Source organism: Eriocheir sinensis, unplaced genomic scaffold (assembly GCF_024679095.1).
Source record: "Eriocheir sinensis breed Jianghai 21 unplaced genomic scaffold, ASM2467909v1 Scaffold17, whole genome shotgun sequence".
Lineage (NCBI taxonomy): Eukaryota > Metazoa > Arthropoda > Malacostraca > Decapoda > Varunidae > Eriocheir > Eriocheir sinensis.
In genome coordinates this window covers 32,699-59,980 of record NW_026111072.1, presented here as the reverse complement: position 1 = coordinate 59,980, position 27,282 = coordinate 32,699, and the positions used below count along the sequence as shown (strand labels likewise).

Here is a 27,282-nt window from a genome sequence, read left to right as displayed (position 1 = left end):
TATTTAAGAATAACAGCATGGGCTACTCTGCTCTACAACAGGTTTAGTCAGACCTCACTTTGGAATATGCGTGTACAGCTTGGTCTCCCTCACCATGCAAAGTGATATTGCTAAATTAGAAGGTGTTCAGCGTCGTAAGCAACGAAAATTCATCCCTTCCTTGCGCAATAAATCCTACGAAGAAAGGCTTTCTACCCTTAACATGTTCTCTCTTGAGAAACGTCGCCTCGAGGAAAACTGATCGAATGTTTTAAAATACTTAATGGTTTCACGAATCAGAAGATAGATCAACATTGTTTATGATCGATGATATGTCTTTCTTGCATGAGGAACAACACGGCGTAAAACCTGATGATACGACAAGTAAATTCAGACTGCACCAAATTTTTCTTTCACCAACGTCAGAGGCGCGAGAATGGAATAAGCTCCCATCATCAGGTGCGTGGTCCAGTGTAAACACGATTGACTCCTTCCAAAATAATAAGCTTCTGACCGTCACTCTTCTCAACTTAATATCAACTAGAGAGAAATGCAACGTTTTGGAGTCTTCTTGATTAATGTAAAATCACTTAGGGTTTAAGGACAGACCACTAAGTCTGGACCATGGGCCTGTGGTCTGATTTTCATGTAAATCTATGTAAATCTCTCTCTCTCTCTCTCTCATTCCCTGTGTGTGTAGAGAGGCGGTCACAGGTAGGTAAATCTCCAAAATTCAGGAAATTCACTTTTTTCCCCCTTTTCTTTTCCATGGCGAACGGAGCGAGTCATGTGAGCCTTTGTTTCCTGGACACACACACACACAGGTTGTCACACACACACACATGTTTTCACACATACACACACAGGTTGTCGTACTTAGCCTCATGTTTTCCGATTTCCGACCCAAAAACTGTCTCCTCCACTCCAATAACTACATTTATTTATAGTTACCGGTGAAAGGTTTAATTATTAGTGTCTTTTTGCTATAGATAAGTGTCTGAAAGCAGTAAATACAATGGTGAATACGATAATCTGGCAATGCTGGGTCATTTAACAAGTAAGAATATTAGAAAATTAAAGAAAGAAAAAGGAAGAAAGAGAATGATAGGAAGTTAAGAGGAGAAGAAAGAAGAAAAAAATAATGTAACACCGCCTCGCCTCAGGGAAAACAAAGGCGCCTCACGATCCGCAACGTTCGCCATGAAAATGAGGGGAAAAAAAAGTGAATTTCCCGGATTTTGGAGATTTGTGAGCATGATACGCGTGCTTGAAGAAAATAAAAATACAAAAAACGAATAAAAGTCCTCCATGTAATTTCTTTCTTCAGGGATATTGTGCCTTAAGTACGAATATTAGTTTTTTTGTATATTTAATTAATTTCCTACTTTTGTTTCCTTTAATCAGTTTCTTGGTTACATATAAAGTCAAATTACCTTGTCACTCTTTTTTCTTTTTATTTCCCTTACATTAACTATCAATCAATCAATCCTTTTTTTTTTTAGTTCATTTTAGTATTTAGTTTTAGATTTGTAAATAAGTTAAGAAGAAATAAATATATATAACATTATACATACAATTTCTCTTCCCAAGGACCGTGACAAGAGAAAGCTTTCCTATAAACGTATGAGAGATGAAGGTCTGTGGAGTTCCATTGCATCGATCATGTATAAGCAAATGGCTCTCTATATTGCAAGGAGTTATTGCATTATGAAGAGCGCCTGAGCGAGTTACCTGGTAGTGCGTGTATACCTGAGTGACTGATGACATGTAGCTTTTACCTGTACTGATGCATTATTTCAGGTAAAGGAGGGAAGGAAGAGTTAGGGATCGAGAGGAATGGAATAGGAAGAGAATATATAAATTGAGTTACCTTGCAGTGCGTGTATACCTGATTGAGTGGCTGATTACGTAGCTATACCTGTACTGATGCATTATTTAAGGTGAGGTTAATTAAGGTTATTTCAGGTAAAGGAGGGAAGGAAGAGTTAGGAATCGAGAGGAATGGAATAGGAGAATATATAAATTGAGTTACCTTGCAGTGCGTGTATACCTGAGTGACTGATGATGTAGCTATACCTGAACTGATGCGTTATTTGGGGTGAGGTTAATTAAGGTTATTTCAGGTAAAGGAGGGAAGGAAGAGTTAGGGATCGAGAGGAATGGAATAGGAAGAGTATATATTAATTGAGTTACCTTGTAGTGATATACCTGAGTGACTAATGATCAACGTACCTATTACCTGTACTGATGCGCGTTATTTGAGGTACGGTACATCAGGTAGATATAATGATAATTCTGACTAACTAAAGATGAACTAATGCAGATATAATTCGCTTGCTATTATTATCATTATTATTATTATTATTAGTTATTATTATTATTTAGGGGGAAAGGATGAGTGACTTTTTTATTTTATTTCCGTAGCAATTAACAAAGATTAGATGTGTCTTTTTATTATTTACTGTACTATAGTTAATGTTATATATATTCATGATTATTTTGGTTATTATTTTATTTATTCATGGAACAATTAATTAGCAGTGTCGATGAAGCGTATTTCGTTATTTTTCTTCTTCATTTTACTGTATTTATTATTTATTTATGAAAGTTTTATGTACTTTGCTATTTGAGAACTCTCCTTCCTCATAGTCCACTTTTTTTTCGTGGTCCACTTAGCTCTCTCTCTCTCTCTCTCTCTCTCTCTCTCTCTCTCTCTCTCTCTCTCTCTCTCTCTCTCAGATGATTCTCCATTTCCACATCGCTTTCCTCTGCGTAACTTTCCCTTTTGTGTTCACGGACAGCGAGCATCTACGTGTGTGTGTGTGTGTGTGTGTGTGTGTGTGTGTGTGTGTGTGTGTGTGTGTGTGTGTGATTTATTTTTATGTTCAGAGGAGTGCGTCAACCTAGCTCGTAATGGCTCGTGTGTGTGTGTGTGTGTGTGTGTGTGTGTGTGTGTTCATCCTTCACCCACTTATTAAAATCAATGTGGTTAAGTAAATTGCTTTGGTATTTGAGGAATTCTAAGAAGAGGTTACTAAATATATAAGTCCCCCCCCCTCTCCCTCTCTCTCTCTCTTGTCACGAACACAATAATGGCAATCAATAATCCTGTTAATGGCTAATAATCATTGCTCTGGGTGACTCACGTGATCAGTTATAGGCAATCAGTTAGCCATAAAAGATAACCACATAATATTCTATACTTATACCTGATCCTGCTACCACCACTACTACTACTACTACTACTACTACTATTTCTTCTTCCACTTCTACTACTCTATGTGTCTGTTTATCATTATATTTACTATCCACCTTAATTATCATATCCATCTTTTCACCATCCTCCTCCTTACCATCACCACCACCACCACCACTTCATTGTTACGGACATATTAATACCCTCAACTAATACATGAACCCCAAAATTATACACACAAGTTGAAAATATAATACAAGAGGAAAATATGTACCAAGAAACATAGAAATTTGAAGACGGTGAAGGAAATTATTAATGGAAGAAAAACTTACTTAAAAATTACCCCTTAAAAGAAAAAAAGAATGCATGTTTGTCACCCCAATAAGATGGAGTTCCAAAAATTGATATTGTTCCACATTGAATAAAAGTTAAAAATACAAGAAAGAATACTAGCAAAAAATTACACACACTTGAAAATATAATACAAGAGGAAAATATATACCAAGAAACACCTTTTAAAACCTTACACTCATACCAGAACTCCTAAAAATAGTTAATATGAGAAAGGTATCCCAATAACCCCACATGGTACCCACCCCACAACCCCACAAAATACCACACACTTGAAAATACCATACGAGAGGAAGGTATGTACTAGGACACACCTTTTTCACCCTTCCTCTAATACCAGAACCCCCCAAAAGTTAAAAATACAAGGAAGAATACTAAAATAACACACACACTTGAAAATACCATACGAGAGGAAGATATGTACTAGGACACACCTTTTTCACCCTTCCTCTAATACCAGAACCCCCAAAATACTTAATATGAGAAAGGTATCCCAATAACCCACTACCAACACCACAACCCCACAAAATAACACACACACTTGAAAATACCATACGAGAGGAAGGTATGTACTAGGACACACCTTTTTCAACCTTCCTCTAATACCAGAACCCCCAAAATACTTAATATGAGAAAGGTATCCCAATAACCCACTACCAACACCACAACCCCACAAAATACCACACACTTGAAAATATAATACGAGGAAAATATATACCAAGAAACACCTTTAGAAACATTCCTCTTATAGAACCCCCCAAAATACTTAATATGAGAAGTGTACCAATAACCCACTACCAACACCACAACCCCACAAAATACCACACACTTGAAAATATAATACGAGGAAAATATATACCAAGAAACACCTTTAGAAACATTCCTCTTATACCAGAACCTCCCCAAAATACTTAATATGAGAAGTGTACCAATAATCCCACTACCAACACCACAACCCAACAAAATACCACACACTTGGACATACAGTACAAGAGGAAGGTGCATACTAACAAGAGGCACAGAAACGAACCTTCTTCACTGTGTAGTAGTAATATATTTCTCTCCGAGGTTCAGACTCGATACAAAGGTCCTGATAGTAGGGAATAGCTAGTCTTGCAAACTTAACAGAGTAGTATGAAAAGATCTGTTCTGGGCTGTTCGTGCTGTCCGTTGTCTGTCTGTCTATTCACAAACATAATAATAGAGGTTGCAGAAGAAATAGTAGCAGTAGTAATAGTAGTAGTAGTATCAAATTGTCATAGTATTAAGGGGAAGGGAATGAAGAACGGATACGAAGGAGGAAGAGAAAAGGACGGAAGAAATGATAAAATGAGTGAAAGGAGGAGGAAGGAGACCAGGGAGGAGAAAAATAAAAACTAGGAGGAAGGGAAAACAAGCTACGTACACTAATTTCAAAACACCGCCAATGCTGCCTCGAGACTTACTTAAAAGGAGCTAATATAAAAGGCCAACTTTGACTTAGAGGAAGAGGAGGGGGAGGAGGAGGAGGAGGACAGAGGAGGAGAAAGAGATGAAGAGTAGAGGAGGAGGAGGAGGAGAAAAGAGTGCAGGATTATTTACAGCTTGAAGTGTGAAGGAGGAGGAGGGAGAGGAAGGTAAGGGAAGGAAGGGTCAGAGGAGGGTAAAAAGAGGAGGAGGAGAGAGTAGAGGAACATATTACAGCTTGGACTTGGAGGGTGTGGTGGTGGTGGAGACCGGGATGAGTGGCCGCATCAGAGGGTACAAGGCCAGGCCCTGCTTGAACTCAGGAATGTCTGTGATTACTTCAGGCTGTGGAGGGAGAGAGAGAGAGAGAGGTGAGTTATGGCTGTTATTCCAAGAAGTTAAGATTAAGAGCGGAATGTACAAAAGGATCACAATTTAAGTAGATATAATTGTGCAAAAGTATTAAGGATGTCTACCAAGAATTATCACATATTACAAATTACTTCAGGTTACAGAGAGAGAGAGAGAGAGAGAGAGAGAGAGAGAGAGAGAGAGAGAGAGAGAGAGAGAGAGAGAGAGAGAGAGAGAGAGAGAGAGAGAGAGAGAGAGAGAGAGAGAGAGAGAGAGAGAGAGAGAGAGAGAGAGAGAGAGAGAGAGAGAGAGAGAGAGAGAGAGAGAGAGAGAGAGAGAGAGAGAGAGAGAGAGAGAGAGAGAGAGAGAGAGAGAGAGAGAGAGAGAGAGAGAGAGAGAGAGAGAGAGAGAGGTGAGTTATTGGTGTTATTCCAAGCTCTGTGTGTGTGTGTGTGTGTGTGTGTGTGTTTGTGAATGGATAAGAATAAGAGTGTGTATGTTAGGATTTGAAGGTGGACTCATGTATGTATGTATGTATGTATGTATGTATGTATAGGTAAGAAGGGTTGTGTGTGTGTGTGTGTGTGTGTGTGTGTGTGTGTGTGTGTGTGTGTGTGTGTGTGTGTGTGTTTACCTCCTGCAGCGGTGGAGGGAGTGCCAGGCCATCATCAGGCTCGGTGCGGCCCTGGTTGGGTGTGTCTGGGTGGCCAGCACCTCCCGGGGCCATGGACGTCACCTGCACACACAGCTTCTTCCGCTGCAATGCCACGCTGCTCACAAATTGCTGCGGGTGGACGGTGGAGGTGGTCGTGAGGGGACAAGGAAGTGTTTGAGTATTTATCATTAATGGTATAAAAATGGCAAACAAATAAATGTGTACAAAATTCATATGTTTTATCATCCTCCAATCTCCTAATATGTCAGAAAATTAGTTATTCAGCCATTTGTTTTTTCAGGCTGCCAGCTAGTTAGATATTCAGTCATCCAATCAGTCAGTCAGTTGATCGTATATAAGTCAGTTAATTAGCCAGTCAGCCCGCTAGTCAATCCAGTATTTACAACTTCAATGATCTATGGCATTCACTAACAACCACACTAACATACCTACCTTATAGACATCATTGCAACACCTAACTCCTGTCACCTCCCATACTATATCCACACATACACTCACCCACACCCACACACAAACATACTCACCCACCCACCCACACTCACACACAAGTTATCCATTTTCTCTTTCACACACTCAACAAAACATTCAAGAACTGTGTAACTATAGCCAGCCAACTACTGTACTCACACACACACACACACACACACATACACACAGGCTGGCAATCACAAATCCAGCATGGCATCAGACCGTGGGTGAACGAGTACCACACAACACAACACGCACCTTATAGAAGTCAATAATATCCTGCTTGGAGAGGGTGCGGAGGTGGGCCACTTCCACGGCGTCGCGGTCGAAGTTGTACTGGTTGGACGTGATCTCGGCCCACCAGTTGGCCGTGAGGTGGGACAGCTTCTTGGGCCGCTCCAGACGCCTGCTGGCCAGAGCCTCGCGGTGACGTACGAACTCCTCCTCTGGCAGCTTCTCTAAGTTCTCCTGTGGCGGTGAAAGTGGTATGGGGTTAGAAATAAAGTTAGAAAGTGAAGTGAGGTAAGAGAGTAAGGGGTTTAAGTAAGGTAAGGAGTAAGGTACCCGAAATTGACCTCTCTTTTGGCCACTCTTTGCTTTTGTCAGTTGTGGGAGTGGTGAGTAGCGGGCTTTTTTTTCTACACTCTTTTTGTTTTAACAGTAGAGGAAACAGTTCAAGGGCAAAAAAAAGGAAACAATGGAAAAAAAAAAGCCCACTGTTACCCATGAGCTGTCTCCTTTGTTGTAAAAAAGAAAAGAAAAGGAGTAAGGTAACGACTGAGGTAAGGAAAGAGGAGAATATTTAAACACCAATGGACTGTTGTGAGCTACTGTACACTAGACACACACAGCCATACCGCCCTCCAACCCTCCAGCCCTCCAACCTTCCAGCCCTACCACCCTCCAACCCTCCAGCCCTTCAACCTTCCAGCCCTAACGCCCTCCAACCCGCCAGCCCTCTGACCCTCCAGCCCGCCAGCCCTATAGCCCACCAGCCCTCCAACCCTCTAGCCCGCCAGCCCTCCAACCTTCCAGCCCGCCAGCCCTCCAGCCCGCCAGCCCTCCACTCACCCCCATCTTGTGTAGGAACGCCTCTATCCTGGAGGTGAGGTACTCGGGGTGACGGTCGCCTTGCACAATGATCCGCAGACCCTGGGTACCATTCGCCCGACGGATGCCGCACCACACGATGTACCCAAGCTGTTCCTGTGGGGGAGAGGAGCCAAAGGGGTGTTAGGTGTGTGGTGAAGAGGTGGAGTGTGTGTTACGTATGGGTGTGTTTACCTAGTTATAGTTTACAGGATTAACCCCTTGACTGTGGATTTCCTACAAGCAGACATCACCAAGCTACAGGAATGGAACAAAAAGTGGCTGCTACAATTCAATGAAGCAAAATGTAAAGTCCTGCAGCTTGGGACGGGATATCCAGCACACCAATACCACATGGGAAACACTCCACTATCCACCACAGAGGCAGAGAAAGATCTGGGAGTTCATGTTACCAGGCTACCAGTGAAGGACAAAGCGGTGCCAATCACAGCGGACGGGTTAAAGTACTCTGTTACTGACACAAATACACAGACATACCTACCCCCCTCCACACACACACACACAAATGAGGGAAAGGCTGGATATATGTAGATATGGAGATGGGACTATTAGAGTTTAGCTCGGGCCCAGTAGACTACAAATAGGTTAAATACAAATAGGTAAATACACATACACAAACTATCTTCCTTTTACGGTAATGGTGCAATGCTTTTTTTTAATCTTTTTTTGCATATCTTTCCCCATTTAGTCGCTTCCATTACCAAATAAAATACGCCCCCCCCCCTCACACACACACACACACACACACACACACACACACACACACACAAATCTTCCTTTTACAGTAATAGTGCAGTTTTTTTTTTTCTTTTTTTCATTTCTTTTCCCATTAAGTTGTCTCCATTACCGAACAAAATAACCACCACGCCCCTTCCACACACACACCTTGGTCCTGAGCTCATCAAAGGCCGGCTCTGCGAAGATCTGGCACAGCAGCTCCAGCAGCATGTTGTTGTGGGTAGCCTGCATCCCACACTGGAAGTAGGTCTCCACCGCCGAGCTCTTGTGTACAGTGTTCTCAGCCTGGTACACATTGCTGGTCCCTGTGGTGGTGATGGTGGTCAAGGAGGTTAGTGGTGAAGGGGAAGGGAGGTCAGAGGTTACTGGGTGAGTGGGTAACTTAGAATTACTTAGATGGATATAGTGGGTGAGTGGGAAACTTAGATAGAAGATACTTAGTTTAGATACATAGATAGTTTATTGATAGGGAGGTCGGAGCTTAGTGAGTAACTTAGATTAGACAGATACATAGCCACTTAGATTAGACAGATACATAGCTACTTAGATTAGACAGATACATAAACTTAGATTAGATATATACATAGACAGTTTATTGATAACTGGATATATAATGCATGATATAGAAAGGTCACAGAAGATTTTAATAATCCAGCATAGCAATTCATAAATAAGTGGAAATTTGCATAATATTGGTGATGACAGAGGAAAATTAACAGGTTCACACACACACACACACACACACACACACATACACACACACACACACACACAAACTCAATCCTTCTTACCTATGCATACATACATACATACATACATACATCAGTCCACCTTCAAACCCTAAAGTACACACTCTTATTCATTTCCATTCACACACACACACACACACACACACATACACACACATATACACACTTCAATCTTCCTTACACACACACACACACACACACAAACAGCAACCCACTTTGACCCTTCACATACACCCCCTTCCATACACACACAAACACACACACTCTCCCTTCTAATCGCACACATACACACATTGACTTCCCCTTACACACATACACACACACACACACACCAACACATTAGCCCCATATACTTTCAACCTTAACACAAACACACACACATACCCCAGTCTCACCCCTACACACACACACACACACACACGCACGCCCATCCCAGCCACAAACACATCCATACTTGCCATCCCTCAGCTGGTATTCTCTCTGCCGGGCCAGCTGGGAGGGCAGGAGAGGTCGTGTGTGTGCCCTTGAGGTCAGCTGCTCCTGTAGGGTGGACGCCAGGGTCACGGCACTCTCCCGCATCATGTTGCCGTGGATGAGCATCTCCACATGCAGGCCAGAGAGGAAACGCGGGATGAACGCCTCCAAGTTCTCGACCGTCATCTCTGGTGTGGGGTCGGAAGATGGGCGGTTACAGAGTGGATTTATTTATTTATGCTATCTTTTTTTTTTTTTTCCTCCCTCACCTCCTGGCCATGGAAACAATGACTCCTAATTTCCACCTCCTATCACCCTACCAAAACCTAACACCAGCCTCCCTTCACCCAACCAATCCTTATTTCAGCCTCCCTTCACACCACCAATCCCAAACTCCACCCTGCTTTCATCCCACCAATCAGCTCCCATGGCTATCAAAGAGGGGCCGGAGCTTGCGGGTCAGCTTAGCGCAATAGTTCCGAGGCCGCAAACCGACCCTCTCCCTCACCGTTCGTGGCCTCCAGCAGCTCCTCCTTGGTCCAGCCGTGCTCCGCCAACAGTAGCGACGTGTAGTAGACGACGTGCTGGTGGGGCTGGTCGGCGCTGAAGTTACGCAGCGCTCGCACGTACTGGGGGGAGGAAGGGACGCTGAAGATGATGGCAAAAAAAATATTTGGCCTGTCACTGCTACCGCGTTTTTGTAGGAGCAGCGAGTGACAGGCTTTTTTTTATTATTGTTTCCTTTTTTTGTGCCCTTGAGCGGTCCCCTTTATTGTAAAAAAAAATAAAAAAAAAAAAAAAAACTTCTACTTCTACTCTCTACAACGTTATTCCAAGTACTCACGGCGTCCTTGAGGATCTCAAAGCGCTTGGGGTCCACCTGGAAGGACGTCATACGCTCCATTATCTTCTCCAGCAGGACGTGGAGCTTGTCGTTGTAGCCCTTGACCAGCAGCTGAAACAGAGGGAGGGGGAGGGTGAAAGGGGGAGGGGTATGTTGTTGTTATGTCTTATTCCTCTCTCTCTCTCTCTCTCTCTCTCTCTCTCTCTCTCTGATTCCCTACTTCTTTCTCTCCTTTGTTCTTGTCTTTCTAATTCATCTTTTCCCCCATTCCTTTTCTTTCCATTTTTCTCTTACTCCTTTCCTTTGCTTCTATTCCCACCCAAAGGGCCGTCCATGAACTCACCGTCAGCCCATACTTGCTGTTGGAGAGGGAGTAGGTGAGCCCGGCCAGGTCTGCGGCATAGGTGTACTCCGTGAGGGCGTCGCGGAACAGCTGGGCAAAGATGTGCAGCTGGTTGGTGTGGTGGGGGTCCAGGTATGCCACGGGACTGAGGAGGGAGAAGGGAGGACATGAAAAAGAGAGTTATATGATAATTCCAAGGAGAAGAAAAAGAGGTGTTATACGTTAGTTCCCAGGACAAGAAAAAGAGAGTTATATGATAATTCCAAGGAGAAGAAAAAGAGGTGTTATACGTTAGTTCCCAGGACAAGAAAAAGAGAGTTATATGATAGTTCCAAGGAGAAGAAAAAGAGAGTTATACGTTAGTTCCCAGGACAAGAAAAAGAGAGTTATATGATAGTTCCAAGGACAAGAAAAAGAGTTGTTATACGTTAGTTCCCAGGACAAGAAAAAGAGAGTTATATGATAGTTCCAAGGAGAAGAAAAAGAGAGTTATACGTTAGTTCCCAGGACAAGAAAAAGAGAGTTATATGATAGTTCCAAGGACAAGAAAAAGAGGTGTTATACGTTAGTTCCCAGGACAAGAAAAAGAGAGTTATATGATAGTTCCAAGGAGAAGAAAAAGAGGTGTTATACGTTAGTTCCCAGGACAAGAAAAAGAGAGTTATACGTTAGTTCCCAGGACAAGAAAAAGAGAGTTATACGTTAGTTCCCAGGACAAGAAAAAGAGAGTTATATGATAGTTCCCAGGACAAGAAAAAGAGAGTTATATGTTAGTTCCCAGGACAAGAAAAAGAGAGTTATACGATAGTTCCCAGGACAAGAAAAAGAGAGTTATACGTTAGTTCCCAGGACAAGAAAAAGAGAGTTATATGATTGTTCCCAGGACAAGAAAAAGAGAGTTATATGTTAGTTCCCAGGACAAGAAAAAGAGAGTTATATGATAGTTCCAAGGAGAAGAAAAAGAGGTGTTATACGTTAGTTCCCAGGACAAGAAAAAGAGAGTTATATGTTAGTTCCCAGGACAAGAAAAAGAGAGTTATATGATAGTTCCAAGGAGAAGAAAAAGAGGTGTTATACGTTAGTTCCCAGGACAAGAAAAAGAGAGTTATATGATAGTTCCAAGGAGAAGAAAAAGAGGTGTTATACGTTAGTTCCCAGGACAAGAAAAAGAGAGTTATATGATAGTTCCAAGGAGAAGAAAAAGAGGTGTTATACGTTAGTTCCCAGGACAAGAAAAAGAGAGTTATATGATAGTTCCAAGGAGAAGAAAAAGAGGTGTTATATGTAAGTTCCCAGGACAAGAAAAAGAGAGTTATACGTTAGTTCCCAGGACAAGAAAAAGAGAGTTATATGTTAGTTCCCAGGACAAGAAAAAGAGAGTTATATGTTAGTTCCCAGGACATGAAAAAGAGAGTTATATGATATTTCCCACGACAAGAAAAAGAGTTATGTTAGTTCCCAGGTGTAAGATGTGTCCTATTATCCTATGCCAATTTTTTCTCCTCTACATTTTCCTGCAAGACTAAGGGAGAGATGTACATACTTTTTTTTTTTTTAGATATGCCACAGGACTGAGGAGGGGAAGGGAGGACATGAGAGAGAGGGAAAGAGAGAGAGGGAGAGTCAACTTGTGCTAAACTGACATTCTACTGTACTCTTACTATAAAAACTTGTGCTAAATTTAGTATCTGTATTCCTCCTATATATACATCTTAACCCCTAGACTGCGGATTTCCTACCAGAAGTCATCACCAAGCTACGGGAATGGAACAAAAGTGGCTGCTACAATTCAATGAAGAAAAATGTAAAGTCCTGCACCTTCAGAGGGGATATCCAGCACACCAATACCACATGGGAAACACTCCACTATGCACCACAGAGGCAGAGAAAGATGTAATGTACTGGCGTATGTGTGGCTATGTGAGCATATGTGTGCGTGAATGAGTAATTATGTGTAAACTATCTAAAAGGCGTCCAGTGTGTTTGGAAAGAATAAAGGCCAACAGCATGAGAAGCCTTCATTGACAACCACAAAAGACCTGGGAGTGTATGTTACCAGGCTACCAGTGAAGGACAAATCCGTGCCAATCGCAGCGGACGGGTTAAAAGCTGCACCTCACCAGGACATGTACACACCAGCGGCACTCACCTGAACAGCTCGGTGTACACCACGGCCTTGGGCAACTTGTACTCGTCATCTTGCTTGAACCACACGCGGGCAAGAGGCGTCTGGCTGATCATCTCCGGCAGCCGCGAGATCTCCTGGCGAGGGAAGAAAAAACAGATAAATAAATACATCAACAAAAGAACAAACAAATAAATAAATACATAGACAAGAGAATAAACAAATAAATACATAGACAAGAGAATAAACAAATAAATACATAGACAGAAGAATAAACAGATAAATAAACACATAAACAGAGTCATAATAATAAGAATGAAAAATGTCAATCAAGAATAAATAAAAATAATCTTAATCACACACATAAAAACATCAATTAAGACACAAATTAAACACACATAAATAAAGGTTGAATTCAGGACCACGGACGCAACTAACAACATTAAAAACCTTCCCCTTCTTTTTCCTCTTTTCCTTTCCCTTCCCCCTTTTTTTTCCCCATCTTCCTTCCCCTTTTTTTCCCTTTCCCCCTTTCTTCCCCTTCTTTTCCCCCTCATCCTTCTCTCTGCCCCTTCCTTCCCTTTCTTTTCCTTCCCCTTCTTCCTTCCCTCTGCCCTTTCTTTTTCCCCTCTTCCTTCCCTCTATCCCTCCTTTTCCCTCCCTTCCTTTCCTTTCTTTTCCCTTCTTCTCCCCTCTTCCTTTCCCTCTGCCCCTTCTTTTCCCCCTCTGCCCCTTCCTTCCCCTTCTCTTCCCTCCCTCTCCTTCTTCCTTCCCCTCTTCCCATTCCTTCCCCTTCTTTCTTCCCTCCCTCTCCCCCTTCTTTTCCTTCCCCTCCTCCCATTCCTTCCCTTCCCTTCTTTACCCCCTCTTCCTTCCCTCCCCTTACCTGAGTGTCCTTATAGAGGTCAAAGGTGGTGGGCACAAACTCGTTCCGTGAGGGGAGGCGCAGCAGCTGGTTGGACCCAGCATCCCTCCAGCGCCCCAGCAGCTCCTCCTCCACGCACTCCATCTTGTAGCAGGTCCCGTACCACTTCTCCGTGCAGGTCACCTTGTCCGACAGCGCTTTCCCCACCACGGCGATCCTGGGGGGAGGGAGGGAGGGAGTGGATGAGAGTAGAGCGAGGGAGGAGTCAGTAGAAGGGAGAGGATTGAGCGAGGGAGGTAGGGAGGGAAGGAGGGTGAGGAATGAGTGAGAGAAAGGATTGGGTGAGGGAGGTAGGGAGGGAGAGGAATGGATGAGGGAGGGAAGGAGGGAGTGGATGAGAGTAGAGGGAGGGATGAGTCAGTAGAAGGGAGAGGATTGAGTGAGGGAGGTAGGGAGGAGAGGAATGGATGAGGGAAGGAAGGAGGGTGAGGAATGAGTGAGAGAAAGGATTGGGTGAGGGAGGTAGGGAGGGAGGAATGGGTGAGGAAGGTAGGAAGGGAGGGAGAGGAATGGATGTGGCAAAGGATTGGGTAAGGGAGGGAAGGAAGGAGAGGATTGGGCAAGGGAGGGAAGGAGGGAAAGGATTGGGTGAGGGAGGGAAGGAGGGAAAGGACTGGGTGAGGGAGGAAGGGAGTGAGAGTTGAGGGACAGGATCAACTCAAGGAGGGAGGGAGGAGGGAGGAATGAAGACCCATATCCTCATACATTTACAAACTCACACACACACACACACAATTGATAAGACTTTCATAGAGGTTGTGAGTATTACCATGCGTAGTTACATGAGCCTAGTGATAGTCTGACGAGGCCTCTGCACTGTGAACGAGAACAACACCCCCGAGAGTAAAGGCATGAAAGGTAATGCATGACACCCTTGATGCTCACCTGATGTTCTCTGGCGTGAGGTGTTCCAGGACCATGTTGATGAGCTCTGGTTTGTATTCGCTGAGCAGGTAACCCCCGCACAGCACCTCCTCCAATGGGTAGTACTGAGGAGCCAACACAGCGAACAAATAAATAAACATGTAACTCAAATATTAAGCTAACCCTTCTGAGTACCAAAATTGTTAGTGTGTTCTATTCCTGAGACTCAAGACTGACCTAAATGCAATGATACCCACTTTAAAAACAGAGGCAACACAGGGTACAAATAAATAAATATGTAACCCTAATTATAACCTAATCCCTCTGAGTCCCTGAATAATTAGTACGTTCTATTCCTGAGATTGAAGACTGACTTAAATGCAATGATACCCACTTTAAAAACAGAGGCAACACAGGGTACAAATAAATAAATATGTAACCCTAATTATAACCTAATTCCTCTGAGTCCCTGAATAATTAGTACGTTCTATTCCTGAGATTGAAGACTGACCTAAATGCAATGATACCCACTTTAAAAACAGGGGCAACACAGGGTACAAATAAATAAATATGTAACCCTAATTATAACCTAACCCCTCTGAGTCCCTGAATAATTAGTACGTTCTATTCCTGAGATTGAAGATTGACCTAAATGCAATAATACCCACTTTAAAGACAGATTGACCAGTACTGAGGAGCCACACAGCACACAAATAGATTAACATGTAACCTTAATATTAATCTAACCCTTCTGAGCACCAAAATTGTTAGTGTGTTCTATTCCTGAGATTGAAGACTGACCTAAATGCAATAATACCCACTTAAAATACAAATTAACTATACCCAGAAATACCCTGAGACACTAAAACTATCCTAACTGAAATCATAATCACTTAAAAATAAATAATCTACACCTAAAAGATCCTCAACACACACACCAACTCCCTGTACACCATCAACACCATCACCACCGACAACAACAACACCCACATGCAGCTGCTCGGACAGGCCGCACGTGTAGGACTGTGGCTGCTCCTTGTCCTTGAAGCGGAAGGTCATGGCACTGAGGTCACGGCACTCGTCAAACACCCACTGTTGCGGCCCTTCCTCCTTCAGCAAGTTGAGGTACTGCAGGGAGAGAGAGAAAGAGGAACGGAGAGTGAGTGAGTGTTTGAAGATTGCTGGGAGGGAGAAGGGAGAGAGGGAGAGAGAATGGTAGGGAGATTGAGGTACTGCTGGGAGAGGGAGAGAATGGTAGGGAGATTGAGGTACTGCAGGGAAAGGGAGGATAAGGGAGAGTGTGAGTGGGTGTGTTTGAAGATTACCGAGAGGGAGAAGTTGAATCAGAAAGGAAATTGGAAAAAAAGAGGAAGAAAGGAGGAGAAAGGGAGTCAGGGAGAGTGGTAGAAAGGGTGATAGAAAAGGGAGAGGGAGAAAGAGAAAGAGATGGAAAAAGAGAGGGAGAAAGGGAGACATGGGAAATGGTAGGATCATATATACAAACAGGGAGAGGTTTGGGCAATTAAGGGAGAGGGAGGGAAGGGAGAGGATGTGGGTGAGTGTGTTTAAGTGTGTCTGATAATTACTAGAAAGGGAGAAAGGGAGAGAGAGAGACATGGAGAGGTAATGAAATCAATACAAAATAAGAGAGAGAAAGAAAAACATCAAAACATAAGTCTGTAAGGGAACACCAATCACCACCACCACCACCATCACCACCACCTCACCTGAAACACCGCGGTAACGATATCCTCCACGTGCTCGATCCCTTCCTCCGTCAGATCCACATTAACCACAAAGAACGCAAATCCCTTCGCCCCCGACTTTTGGCCACCGACGAGGGAGTTGACCCAGCCGCGCCCCTTGAGGTAGGACAGCAGTGACCCCGGGCCTTCATGTCCTATCAGGTGACCCAAGTAATGCCCAGGCTGTGAAGGAAGGGAGGGAAGGATAAGTTAAGTGTGTATAGCGTCCGTCAGTGAGGATAAAATCGGGTAGACTATCTCCACCCACACTCATCCACGTCTCTTATCCACACCCACACAAAGCCTGACAACTCTTCCACATCCTTATCCACACTCATCCACACTCCTAACATTTCCACATCTATGTTTATACCTATCCACATGTCTTCAAACTCTAAACCACTTCTCCACACTCACAGAAAGCCTGATAACTCTTCCACATCCTTATCCGCACTCATCCACACTCCTAACATTTCCACATTTCTATCTATACCTATCCACATGTCTTCAAACTCTTGGCCACTTCTCCACATCTTAACATACACATATCCACACTCACAGAAAGCCTGATAACTCTTCCACATCCTTATCCACACTCTTAATATTTCCACATCTCCACTTATACCAATCCACATCTCTTGAAACTCACACTTCCACCTCCATATCCCTATTAATCTGCTCTCACACCCTCCCCCTCCACTTATGGCAAGCCTAACCACACTCCACATCCTTACCCACACTCATCCACACTCCTAACATTTCCACATTTCCATTCATACCAATCCACATCTCTCGAAACTCACGCTTCCACCTCCACATTCCTATCCACTTTCCCCCTCCACTTACAGCAAGCCTGACCACACTCCACATCTTTACCCACACTCATCCACACTCCGAACAACATTTCCACATCTCCACTCATACCAATCCACACCTCTTCAATCCCACACTTCCACCTCCACATTCCTATCCACTCTCCCCCTCCACTTACAGCAAGCCTGACCACACTCCACATCCTTACCCACACTCATCCACATTACTAACATTTCCATATCACTTATACCAATCCACACCTCTTGAAACCCACACTTCCACCTCCACATCCCTATCCACTTTCCCACCCTCCCCCTCCACTTACAGCAGTCTTGTAGTAGGGGTGCAGGTCAGGGATGGGGAAGGTGACGTAGAGGTTGCGGATGTCCTTCACCGGCACAACATAACCCACTTTACGGCACTGCTTGGGGCCAAAGGGGTGCGTGATCCACTCCGGCACTGTGACGCTCTTATTCTCCACCTCACTGAAGAGACCCAACACCATCTCCTCCAGTTCGTCAAGGCTCTCTGTGGGGGGGAAGAGTTGAAGGTGAGTCTTTGTGTGGCAAGAGAAGACAGACCAATGGATGATAATAAATAAATATGCAAATGTAGAAAAGATTATAATAAAGAAATCCAATACAGAAAATGCCTACAATACCCTAACAACTTCTGCCATGAAATTGGATGTCCCCCCCAAAAATATATTACATGAAGTTCAAGATGTGTTTCGATACCCTGTTTCTTCTCTCCTACGTGTAGATAGATATTTACTGACTGGAAATAAACAATGAAATCACAAAACAGTAAAACAAAATGGTAAAAAAATAGAGAAATATTAAGATGAGAAAATAAATATTGATAAAAATTAGGTTACTATCAATCACACACACACACACACACACACACACACACACGGACGTAACCAGCAACATCAAAAACCTTCCCTTTCTTTTTTCTCTGTTCCTTCTTCTTTCCCTTCCTTCCTTTTCTTTTTCCCCTCTTCCCCTTTCTTCCTTCCCTTCCCTCCTTCCTTCCCTCTCCCCCTTCTTTTCCTTCCCCTTTTTTTCCCCTCTGCCCCTTCCTTCCCTCCCCTCCCCCCTTCTTTTCCCTCTGCCCCTTCCTTCCCCTTTTTGTCCCTCTCCCCTTCTTTTCACTCTCTTCCTTCCCCTTCTTTTCCCCCTCTTCCTTCCACCTCCCCCTTCCTTCCCCACCCACCCACCCACCCACCCACCCACACACAACCCCCCCCTCTCACCCCTGCATGCCCCCACCTCACCTGCCCCCCCAGCACACTCACCCTTGCCCAGCACCGCCAGGGCCATGATGTTCGATGAGTACCACTTGGCGTGAAACTGCAGCAGGGAGTCGCGCACATTGATCCCCTGCTCCTTGGGTAGGGTGTCCAGCGTCTCCTTGTTGCCTGGGGGTGAGAGGAGGGAAGGTGAGCACAGGTGAGATGAGGAGGATGTTTTCTTACTTCGCTTGCTTAGGCTACTTACTTTTTCTTACTTTTATATATTATTTTCACATTTTTCCTCCTTTGGGTTATTATATTTGCGAGGTGAGAAGACAGGTAAGGTGAGGCTGCTTTCTTTCTTTCTTTTCTTTCTTATTTACTCTTTTACTTTTTATATATTGTTTTCATATTTTTCCTTCTTTTTTTCTTTTTTTTTTGTAGTATATTTGTGAGGTGAGAAGACAGTTGAGGTGAGGCTGCTTTCTTTCTTTCTTTTCTTTCTTATTTACTCTTTTACTTTTAATATATTGTTTTCATATTTTTTCTTCTTTTTTCCTTTTTTTTGTATTATATTTGTGAGGTGAGAAGACAGGTAAGGTGAGGATGCTTGCTTGCTTTCTTTCTTTCCTTACTTTTATATTATTTTTGTATTTTTCCTTCTTTTTTTGGGGGGGGAGGTATTATTATTATTATTATTTTTTTTTTTTGGTATTTCGTTGGGGCTCTCTCTCTCTCTCTCTCTCTCTCTCTCTCTCTCTCTCTCTCTCTCTCTCTCTCTCTGGTGAGGATGCTTTCTTTCTTTCTTTTCTTACTTAATCTTTCTTACTTTTATAATCATTTTTGTATTTTTCCTTCTACGATTGTTTTGTTTTTTTGAAGCTATTATTTTTTTCTGATTTGTTGTGTTTTACTTCATCTTTCTTTGTTTCTCCTTTTTCACTTATTTTGTTAACAGTGAAGGCGGCAAAGCTTAAAGGGAAAATAAATAATATAAATAATACAACACTTGAAAACGAGTCTACCATGTCGCCGTGAACAGCAAAAGGTTGTTATCATTACGCTTCACCCTCCCTTCTACCCACCTACCTTCCCTTCCTCACTATTCACTGATCCACTAATTCAACCCTATCTACCACTAATACAACACTGAAAAAAGAGTCTACCATGTCGCCGTGAACAGCAAAAGGTTGTTATCTTTCCGCTTCACCCTCCCTTCTACCCACCTACCTTCCCTTCGTCACTATTCACTGATCCATTAATTCAACCCTATCTACCACTAATACAACACTGAAAAAAGAGTCTGCCATGTCGCCGTGAACAGCAAAAGGTTGTTATCTTTCCGCTTTACCATCCCTTCTACCCACCTACCTTCCCTTCGTCACTATTCACCAATCCATTAATTCAACCCTATCTACCACTAATACAACACTGAAAAGAGAGTCTACCATGTCGCCGAGAGAAGCAAAAGGTTGTTATCTTTCTGCTTTACCATCCCTTCTACCCACCTACCTTCCCTTCCTCACTATTCACCAATCCATTAATTCAACCCTATCTACCACTAATACAACACTGAAAAGAGAGTCTACCATGTCGCCGTGAACAGCAAAAGGTTATCATTCCGCTTTACCATCCCTTCTACCCACCTACTTTCCCCTTCCTCACTATTCACTGATCCACTAATTCAACCCTATCTACCACTAATACAACACTGAAAAGAGAGTCTACCATGTCGCCGAGAAGCAAAGGTTGTTATCTTTCTGCTTTACCATCCCTTCTACCCACCTACCTTCCCTTCCTCACTATTCACCAATCCATTAATTCAACCCTATCTACCACTAATACAACACTGAAAAGAGAGTCTACCATGTCGCCGTGAACAGCAAAAGGTTATCATTCCGCTTTACCATCCCTTCTACCCACCTACTTTCCCCTTCCTCACTATTCACTGATCCACTAATTCAACCCTATCTACCACTAATACAACACTGAAAAGAGAGTCTACCATGTCGCCGAGAGAAGCAAAAGGTTGTTATCATTCCGCTTCACCCTCCCTTCTACCCACCTACCTTCCCTTCGTCACTATTCACCAATCCATTAATTCAACCCTATCTACCACTAATACAACACTGAAAAGAGAGTCTACCATGTCGCCGAGAGAAGCAAAAGGTTGTTATCATTCCGCTTTACCTTCCCTTCTACCCACCTGCCTTCCCCTTCCTCACTATTCACCAATCCATTAATTCAACCTCATCTACCACTAATTCAACCTCACCTACCACTAATACCACCACCCCCACATCTTTACTCTCCTTCTACCACCATTCCCCTTTGACACTATTCACCAGTCCACCAAATCAACCCTGCCTACCACTAATACCACCACCACCACCACATCTGTACTCTCCTTCTACCACCACTACATCACCACAATAACCATCGCCACCTCCACCTACCTGTGCCAAACTTGCTGAAGTCATGCGTCGGGTCCGCTGTTGACTTCTCCAGCTGTGCCAACCTCCAGTAGTCGTTCTGGATGTTCTTCTCGTGCTCGGAGTTGACGGCGTTCACCTCCCGGTCCACGCCGCTCTCGGTGAAGAGTGGCGTCACGAAGAACTGGGCGAACCTGATGGGGGAAGGCAACGTTGAACTCTGACTTATAGGTTCCAAGTTACTGATAGCATTTTTCTGCTTGCTGTGTTGGTTATGAATGGTGCAGTGTTAGTGAAGGTGGTGAGGTGAGATGATGATTCAATTCTGTGAAAATATAAGAGAGGTATGAGAGAGGTGTGAAAGATTTGATAAGATATATGAGAGGTAAGGGATGTAAGCAAAAAAGACGAAGATGAAAGAAAGGAAAAAAAGCAGAAGAAAATTACATGCTTGATTCAGTTATGAGAAAATATAAATAGAGGTAAGAGAAGAAAACAAAGAAGATAAAACAAAAAAGAAGAAGAATGAGAACACACACACACACACAGAAGAATGAGAGAATGAGAATGCACACAAACAAAGAAATAGAAGTAGAAGAAAAGAAGAATAGAACAAACCCCCCCCCCCACACCACACCCCCACCCACCCACCTGTCCAGGGCCCCAGCGAAGGCATCGGGCGCCACATCAAAGTAGTAATTGGTGTGGTCGGCGGCCGTGTAGGCGTTGCTGCAGCCGCCGTGCTCCGAGAGGTACTTGTTGTACTCGTTCTCACACGGGTACTTCTCCGTGCCCATGAACAGCATGTGCTCGCAGAAGTGGGCCAGACCGGGCAGCTCCGCCGGGTCTGACATGCTGCCTGGGGGGGGAGGAGAAATCATCCCTATTAGTTCTTATCCACTCAAATGATTAACCCTAAGACAGCAGCAATATCAACCCAGCGAAACTTTCTGAAGAGAGGGGACAGATTGAGCCAAGTAAGAATGGCACCACTATAAAACACTCGCCTGTGCCACTACTGGAAGAGGCTGACCAACAAGCTCCGTCAAGAAAGCCTTACTAAGCTATAGGTTGAATGTAAAATAATAATTAAAAAGGTCAGCGGGAATAGCCATGCACTCACCCACGTGGACATCGAGCGCCGCTGCGGACTTATCCGTGGCGGGGTCCGAGATGAGCAGCACTTTGAGGTCATTGTTGAGGACGAGCGCTCGGTACAGCCGCTGGTCCTCCTCAGACTTGACGATGCCGTCCACCTGCACCTTAACACCCATGCTGGCCGCACACGCAGCCTGGTGGATCCTGAAGACGAAGATTCACGCTTTAGTATCAAGAATCATGTCACCACCTTTTTTTTTTTACAGTAAACAGCTCGAAAGGTAAAAATAAATAAATAAATAACAATGAAATAATGAAAAAGTCTACAAATCACCGCTCCTATGAAAAAGAGTTAAGAGGAGTGACCAAAAGAGAGGTCAATTTCGGGATCTCTCTCTCTCTCTCTCTCTCCTGATGCACATTATTACAAACATCCAACTCTATGTTACCTGTACAATCCATCAAACACAATCTACACATTATGACCATTCACCTATACACTCCATACACACCTTCAGATATAATTTACATATTATTTTAAACCAGCATTTAAATATTTCTTATAAATGGTAGTCTATGCAGTTAATCTAAGGGTCATTTGTACATTAATTTCACAAGTTCACACAGTCATACACGCACTTAACTTCACAAAGCCTATTATTCTAGACTATCCAGTTTATCTAAGGAGGGTCATTGATACATTTAGCTCACAAATTCACACAATCACACACACACACACATACTTAACTTTACCAAGGCTATTATGCTACTCTATACAGCTAATCTAAGAAGGAACATTTGTACATTCACTTCACAAGTTCACAGTCACACACACACACACACACACACACACGTCTCCCCATAAGAAGAAACACATAAAAAACTAGAAAGACTACAAAGGATGGCAACAAAAATGGTTCCAGAGCTGGGTAAATACACACTCTTTACTTCACCAGTCCTTCTATTCTCTAATCTAAGAAAGGTCATTAAAACATTTACCTTCCCAGTTCACATAGTCACACACACACACACTCCACCAATCATTCTATCCTCCAATCTAAGAAGGGTCATTTAAACATTTACCTTTCCAGTTCACAGACTCACACACACACACTTCATCACTCTTATCCTCTAATCTAAGAAATGCCATTTAAAACATTTACCTTCCCAGTTCACATAGTCACACACACACACTCCACCAATCATTCTATCCTCCAATCTAAGAAGGGTCCAAACATTTACCTTTCCAGTTCACAGACTCACACACACACACACACACACACCTGCCTACCCTCACCAAGCCTGAACACACACACAGGAACCTCAGTAGCCAGCACCAGCACTCAGGCAATCAACCAAACTCATATGAAGCAATACCAAGAGAGGGATTCCCAGCTCTTACTTTTTACCTGTTGATCACGTTATTTCTGGTTATTTCTCCTTCATGTTTCTCAACCTTGAACGAATTTGAGCATCTTAAGAAAATTTTATTAACATGAATTTCAGAACCAAAGATTTGAAGAACACAATAACATTTAGCAGTTATCCATTATCTCTGGTTGCCTTTTACTATCATTCTACTTCATTAAATGCCCAAATAATACATGACCTTGCCTTTCAATAGCTCTGGTTGCCTTTTACAGTCATTCTACTTATTTAAATGCCCAAACATTGCCACATTGCCTCCCTGGAATGACTCAGTACCAGTATCATAGCAATTAGCATCTATATCATAATAAATACTATCAACATCACAATATTTAGCGAGTTAGAAGCATACGACCTTGCCTTTCGATAGCTGTGATTGCCTTCTACTTATTTAAATACCCAAACACTGCCGGCCTGGAATGACTAAGTACCAGCTCCCCCTGGCTACGAATCTGCCCGTCACTCCCCGCAAAGGTTACGCAAACACTCGACTTTCCGTTCCTGAGCGCCACTGTCGTACTTTCTATGATCAAGGATCGAGGTGGGTAAAGTAGTTCAATGCCAATGTCAGATGCACAGTGCTCACTCCCTCTCTCTCTCCCTCCCTCAGCTGGTAGTGATTAGAGTTGCTATCTTGTTATCTAAAAAGAGTGTAGGGGTTATGTAAGGGAGGGAGAGGGTAGAGGAAGGGAGAGGGTTGATAGGAAGGGAGGGAGAGGTGGTGAGGGAGCGAGTGAGAAGGTAGGGAGAATGGGAGGGAGAGGGTAGAGAGGAAGGGAGAGAGGGTAGAGGAAGGGAGAGAGGGTTGAGAGGAAGGGAGGGAGAGAATAGGAGGGAGAGAGTAGAAGGGAGAGAGGGTAGAGATGAAGGGAGAGAGAGGGTTGAGAGGAAGGGAGAGAGGGTAGAGAGGAGGAGATTCTCAGGCCACTCTATGCAGGGTTATGTAACAAGAAAGCTTACTCACACACATATAAAGATGAGACTAGGAGTGTTAGATATGATACAAGTATGATAGTTTCTAAGGAGTACTTCTATGCAGGGTTATGTACTGAGAAAACCAGGCTATTTACTCTATGGAGACGAGAGTAGGAGTAAAAAGGAAAGGAGGAAAAGAATAGACTATAGGAAGCTAATGTATGCAGGGAATCACATCATTGCGTATTTCCTACAAGCAGACATCACCAAGCTACAGGAATGGAACAAAAAGTGTCTGCTACAATTCAATGAAGAAAAGCGTAAAGTCCTGCACCTTGGGAGGGGATATCCAGCACACCAATACCACATGACAACTACATGATCCATTAGAGGCAGCCACAACCTTAAATACCACACTTACCAGACGAACACTAGTATATTCAAATATTCATTCTTTCCCCGCAGCATCCAAGAGTGGAATCATCTCCCATCTCATGTAGTTAATAGTCCCACTCTTGACATATTTAGGAATAGGATCATCAATCATTATCTCCCTAATCCTGGCCCTCTACCATATCCCAATACTTTCCTCATCCTAACCCTTATCTTAATCCTGTCCTGGCCCCTTGAATCCCCCGAACAACCCCTGCATATCATGCCGCCCGAGAGTAGCCCTCTGCGGGTCCCCTAAAAATTAAAAGACATGGGAAACACTCCACTATCCACTACAGAGGCAGAGAAAGACCTGGGAGTGTATGTTACCAGGCTACCAGTGAAGGGATATCCAGCACACCAATACCACATGGGAAACACTCCACTATCCACTACAGAGGCAGAGAAAGACCTGGGAGTGTATGTTACCAGGCTACCAGTGAAGGGATATCCAGCACACCAATACCACATGGGAAACACTCTACTAGCCACCACAGAGGAAGAGAAAGACCTGGGAGTGTATGTTACCAGGCTACCAGTGAAGGGATATCCAGCACACCAATACCACATGGGAAACACTCCACTATCCACCACAGAGGAAGAGAAAGACCTGGGAGTGTATCTTACCAGGCTACCAGTGAAGGCCAAATCCATGCCAATCGCAGCAGATGGGTTAATTAGGGGATTACTGAAGAGAGGGTAGCCTACTAATTTCGAGACACTAACTGTTTGTTCCTGGGCAAAATATGATGCTTTTTATTAGGTAGATGGTTTTATTTTCTGGGAATTACTAAATGATTGACTTTTCCAATGCCTGAGGTACACCTGCCACTGCCCCGCCCCCACCCGCTGTCACCCGCCAGCGTGAGCTCCACCACCCCACCGCCACCCCCACTCATCATCACCTGACACCACAAAGGACCCATCCCCCACCCCTCTATGCCCCGTCTTGTCCTGCCCTGCATATTTCCGCCCCCCCACACCACACGCCTAAAATATTTAAACTAACCTACCCCAACCTAACCCAACTTAACCTACCGTACCTTATAGGGCCCCCTATGTTATTTTTACATTTTACGTCATTATATCAAAACTTCTATTTTTCGGAAGTCGGGTAATATAAACACACCTGTACTTGTATATGAGACCGAGAATGGTGGAAGAGGAGGAGCAGAGGGTGAGAGAGGGAGCGAGAAGCTGCAGGAGGAGGAGGAGGAGGAAAAAGAGGAAGAAGGAAGAGGAGGAGAAGAGGGCAAGAGAGGGAGAGAGAAGCAGCAAGAGGAGGAGGAAGAGGAAGAGGAAGGAGGAGGAAGAGGAAGGAGGAAGAAGAAAGAGGAAGAAGGAAGAGGAGGCAAAGAGGGCGTGAGAGGGAGAGAGAAGCAGCTGGAGGAGGAGGAAGAAGGAAGAAGGAAGAGGAAGAAGGAGGAGGAGGAGGAAGAGGAAGAAGAGGAAGAAGGAAGAAGGAAGAGGAAGAAGGAGGAGGAGGAAGAGGAAGAAGAGGAAGAAGGAAGAAGAGGAAGAAGGAAGAAGAGGAAGAAGATAACCTAATAACACCCTAATAGCCCACTAATTACCCCTAACACACCTGTGGGCGGCCAAAAAACACACCTGTACAACGAGGAAAAGGAAGAGGAAAAGAAAAGGAGGAAGAGGAAGAAGGAAGAGGAGGAAGATGACCTTATAACACCTTAATAACCCACTAATTACCCCTAACACACCTGTGGGCTGCCAAAAAACACACCTGTACAACGAGGAAAAGGAAGAGGAAAAGAAGAGGAGGAAGAGGAAGAAGGAAGAAGAGGAAGACAACCTTATAACACCTTAATAACCCACTAATTACCCCTAACACACCTGTGGGCGGCCAAAAAACACACCTGTACAACGAGGAAAAGGAAGAGGAAAAGAAAAGGAGGAAGAGGAAGAAGGAAGAAGAGGAAGATGACCTTATAACACCCTAGTAACCCACTAATTACCCCTAACACACCTGTGGGCGGCAAAAAAACACACCTGTACGATGAGATGAAACTGAGAGCGGTCGAGGCGAGGAGACCGAGAGGCCTTCTGAGGGAGGACAAAAACTTTCTTCGGAGGCCTATTTCTCCTCCTCCTCCTCCTCCTCTTGGGTCTAGTCCACTCTGGAACACTCGGCCATTACGTGCTCCTCTCACCAGTACACGGAGGAGCATTGACGAGCGTGGAGAGAGTAGAGAGATAGGTGGAAAGGGAGACGGACTTGTGTGGTGGAGGGGCGGAGCGCATGCGTGGTCTTCCTCTTCTTCTTCTTCTTCCTCCTCTTCTTCCTCCTTCTTCTTCTTCTTCTTTTTGTCTCTCCATCTCCAGTTCTCTCTCTCTTCTTTGGTTTCATTATTTCTCTTTTTTTTTCTCTCTCTCCTCTTTTCTTTTTTTCACCTAGTTTAATTAATTCTTGTTTTTTCCTTCTTCTCTTCCCCTTTCCTCGATCTCCAACAGCTGTTTATTCTCTCTCTCTCTCTCTCTCTCTCTCTCTCTCTCTCTCTCTCTCTCTCTCTCTCTCTCTCTTCCTT

The 27,282-nt window shown here is 43.8% G+C and overlaps 1 protein-coding gene and 1 long non-coding RNA gene across 6 annotated transcripts; one reads left to right on the top strand and one right to left on the bottom strand.

The window, feature by feature from the left end:
• Positions 1-872: 872 nt before the first annotated feature.
• LOC126990497 (uncharacterized) lies at positions 873-2,712 on the top strand. Its single transcript, XR_007744414.1, has 2 exons — positions 873-1,944; positions 2,103-2,712. It is a non-coding gene; the product is annotated as an uncharacterized LOC126990497 (long non-coding RNA).
• Positions 2,713-4,557: 1,845 nt separating this feature from the next.
• Positions 4,558-26,953, bottom strand: LOC126990496 (insulin-degrading enzyme-like). Of its 5 annotated transcripts, none has more exons than XM_050849088.1 (20): positions 26,747-26,953; positions 21,990-22,168; positions 21,518-21,725; positions 20,891-21,060; positions 18,498-18,620; positions 17,523-17,725; positions 16,367-16,567; positions 15,630-15,767; positions 14,661-14,764; positions 13,737-13,932; positions 12,875-12,987; positions 10,726-10,870; positions 10,383-10,493; positions 10,047-10,167; positions 9,523-9,726; positions 8,463-8,620; positions 7,539-7,673; positions 6,726-6,935; positions 5,958-6,107; positions 4,558-5,317 (listed from the first exon to the last, which is right to left on the bottom strand). In XM_050849088.1, exons 1-20 carry the CDS (start codon positions 26,923-26,925, stop codon positions 5,204-5,206), a joined length of 3,162 nt encoding a protein of 1,053 aa, XP_050705045.1. In that variant the 5' UTR covers positions 26,926-26,953; the 3' UTR covers positions 4,558-5,203. The 5 variants fall into 5 exon arrangements, with proteins under 5 accessions (XP_050705045.1, XP_050705047.1, XP_050705048.1 ...); XM_050849090.1 differs by lacking the exon at positions 26,747-26,953 and adding an exon at positions 23,913-24,021; XM_050849091.1 differs by lacking the exon at positions 26,747-26,953 and adding an exon at positions 23,262-23,285.
• Positions 26,954-27,282: the final 329 nt, after the last annotated feature.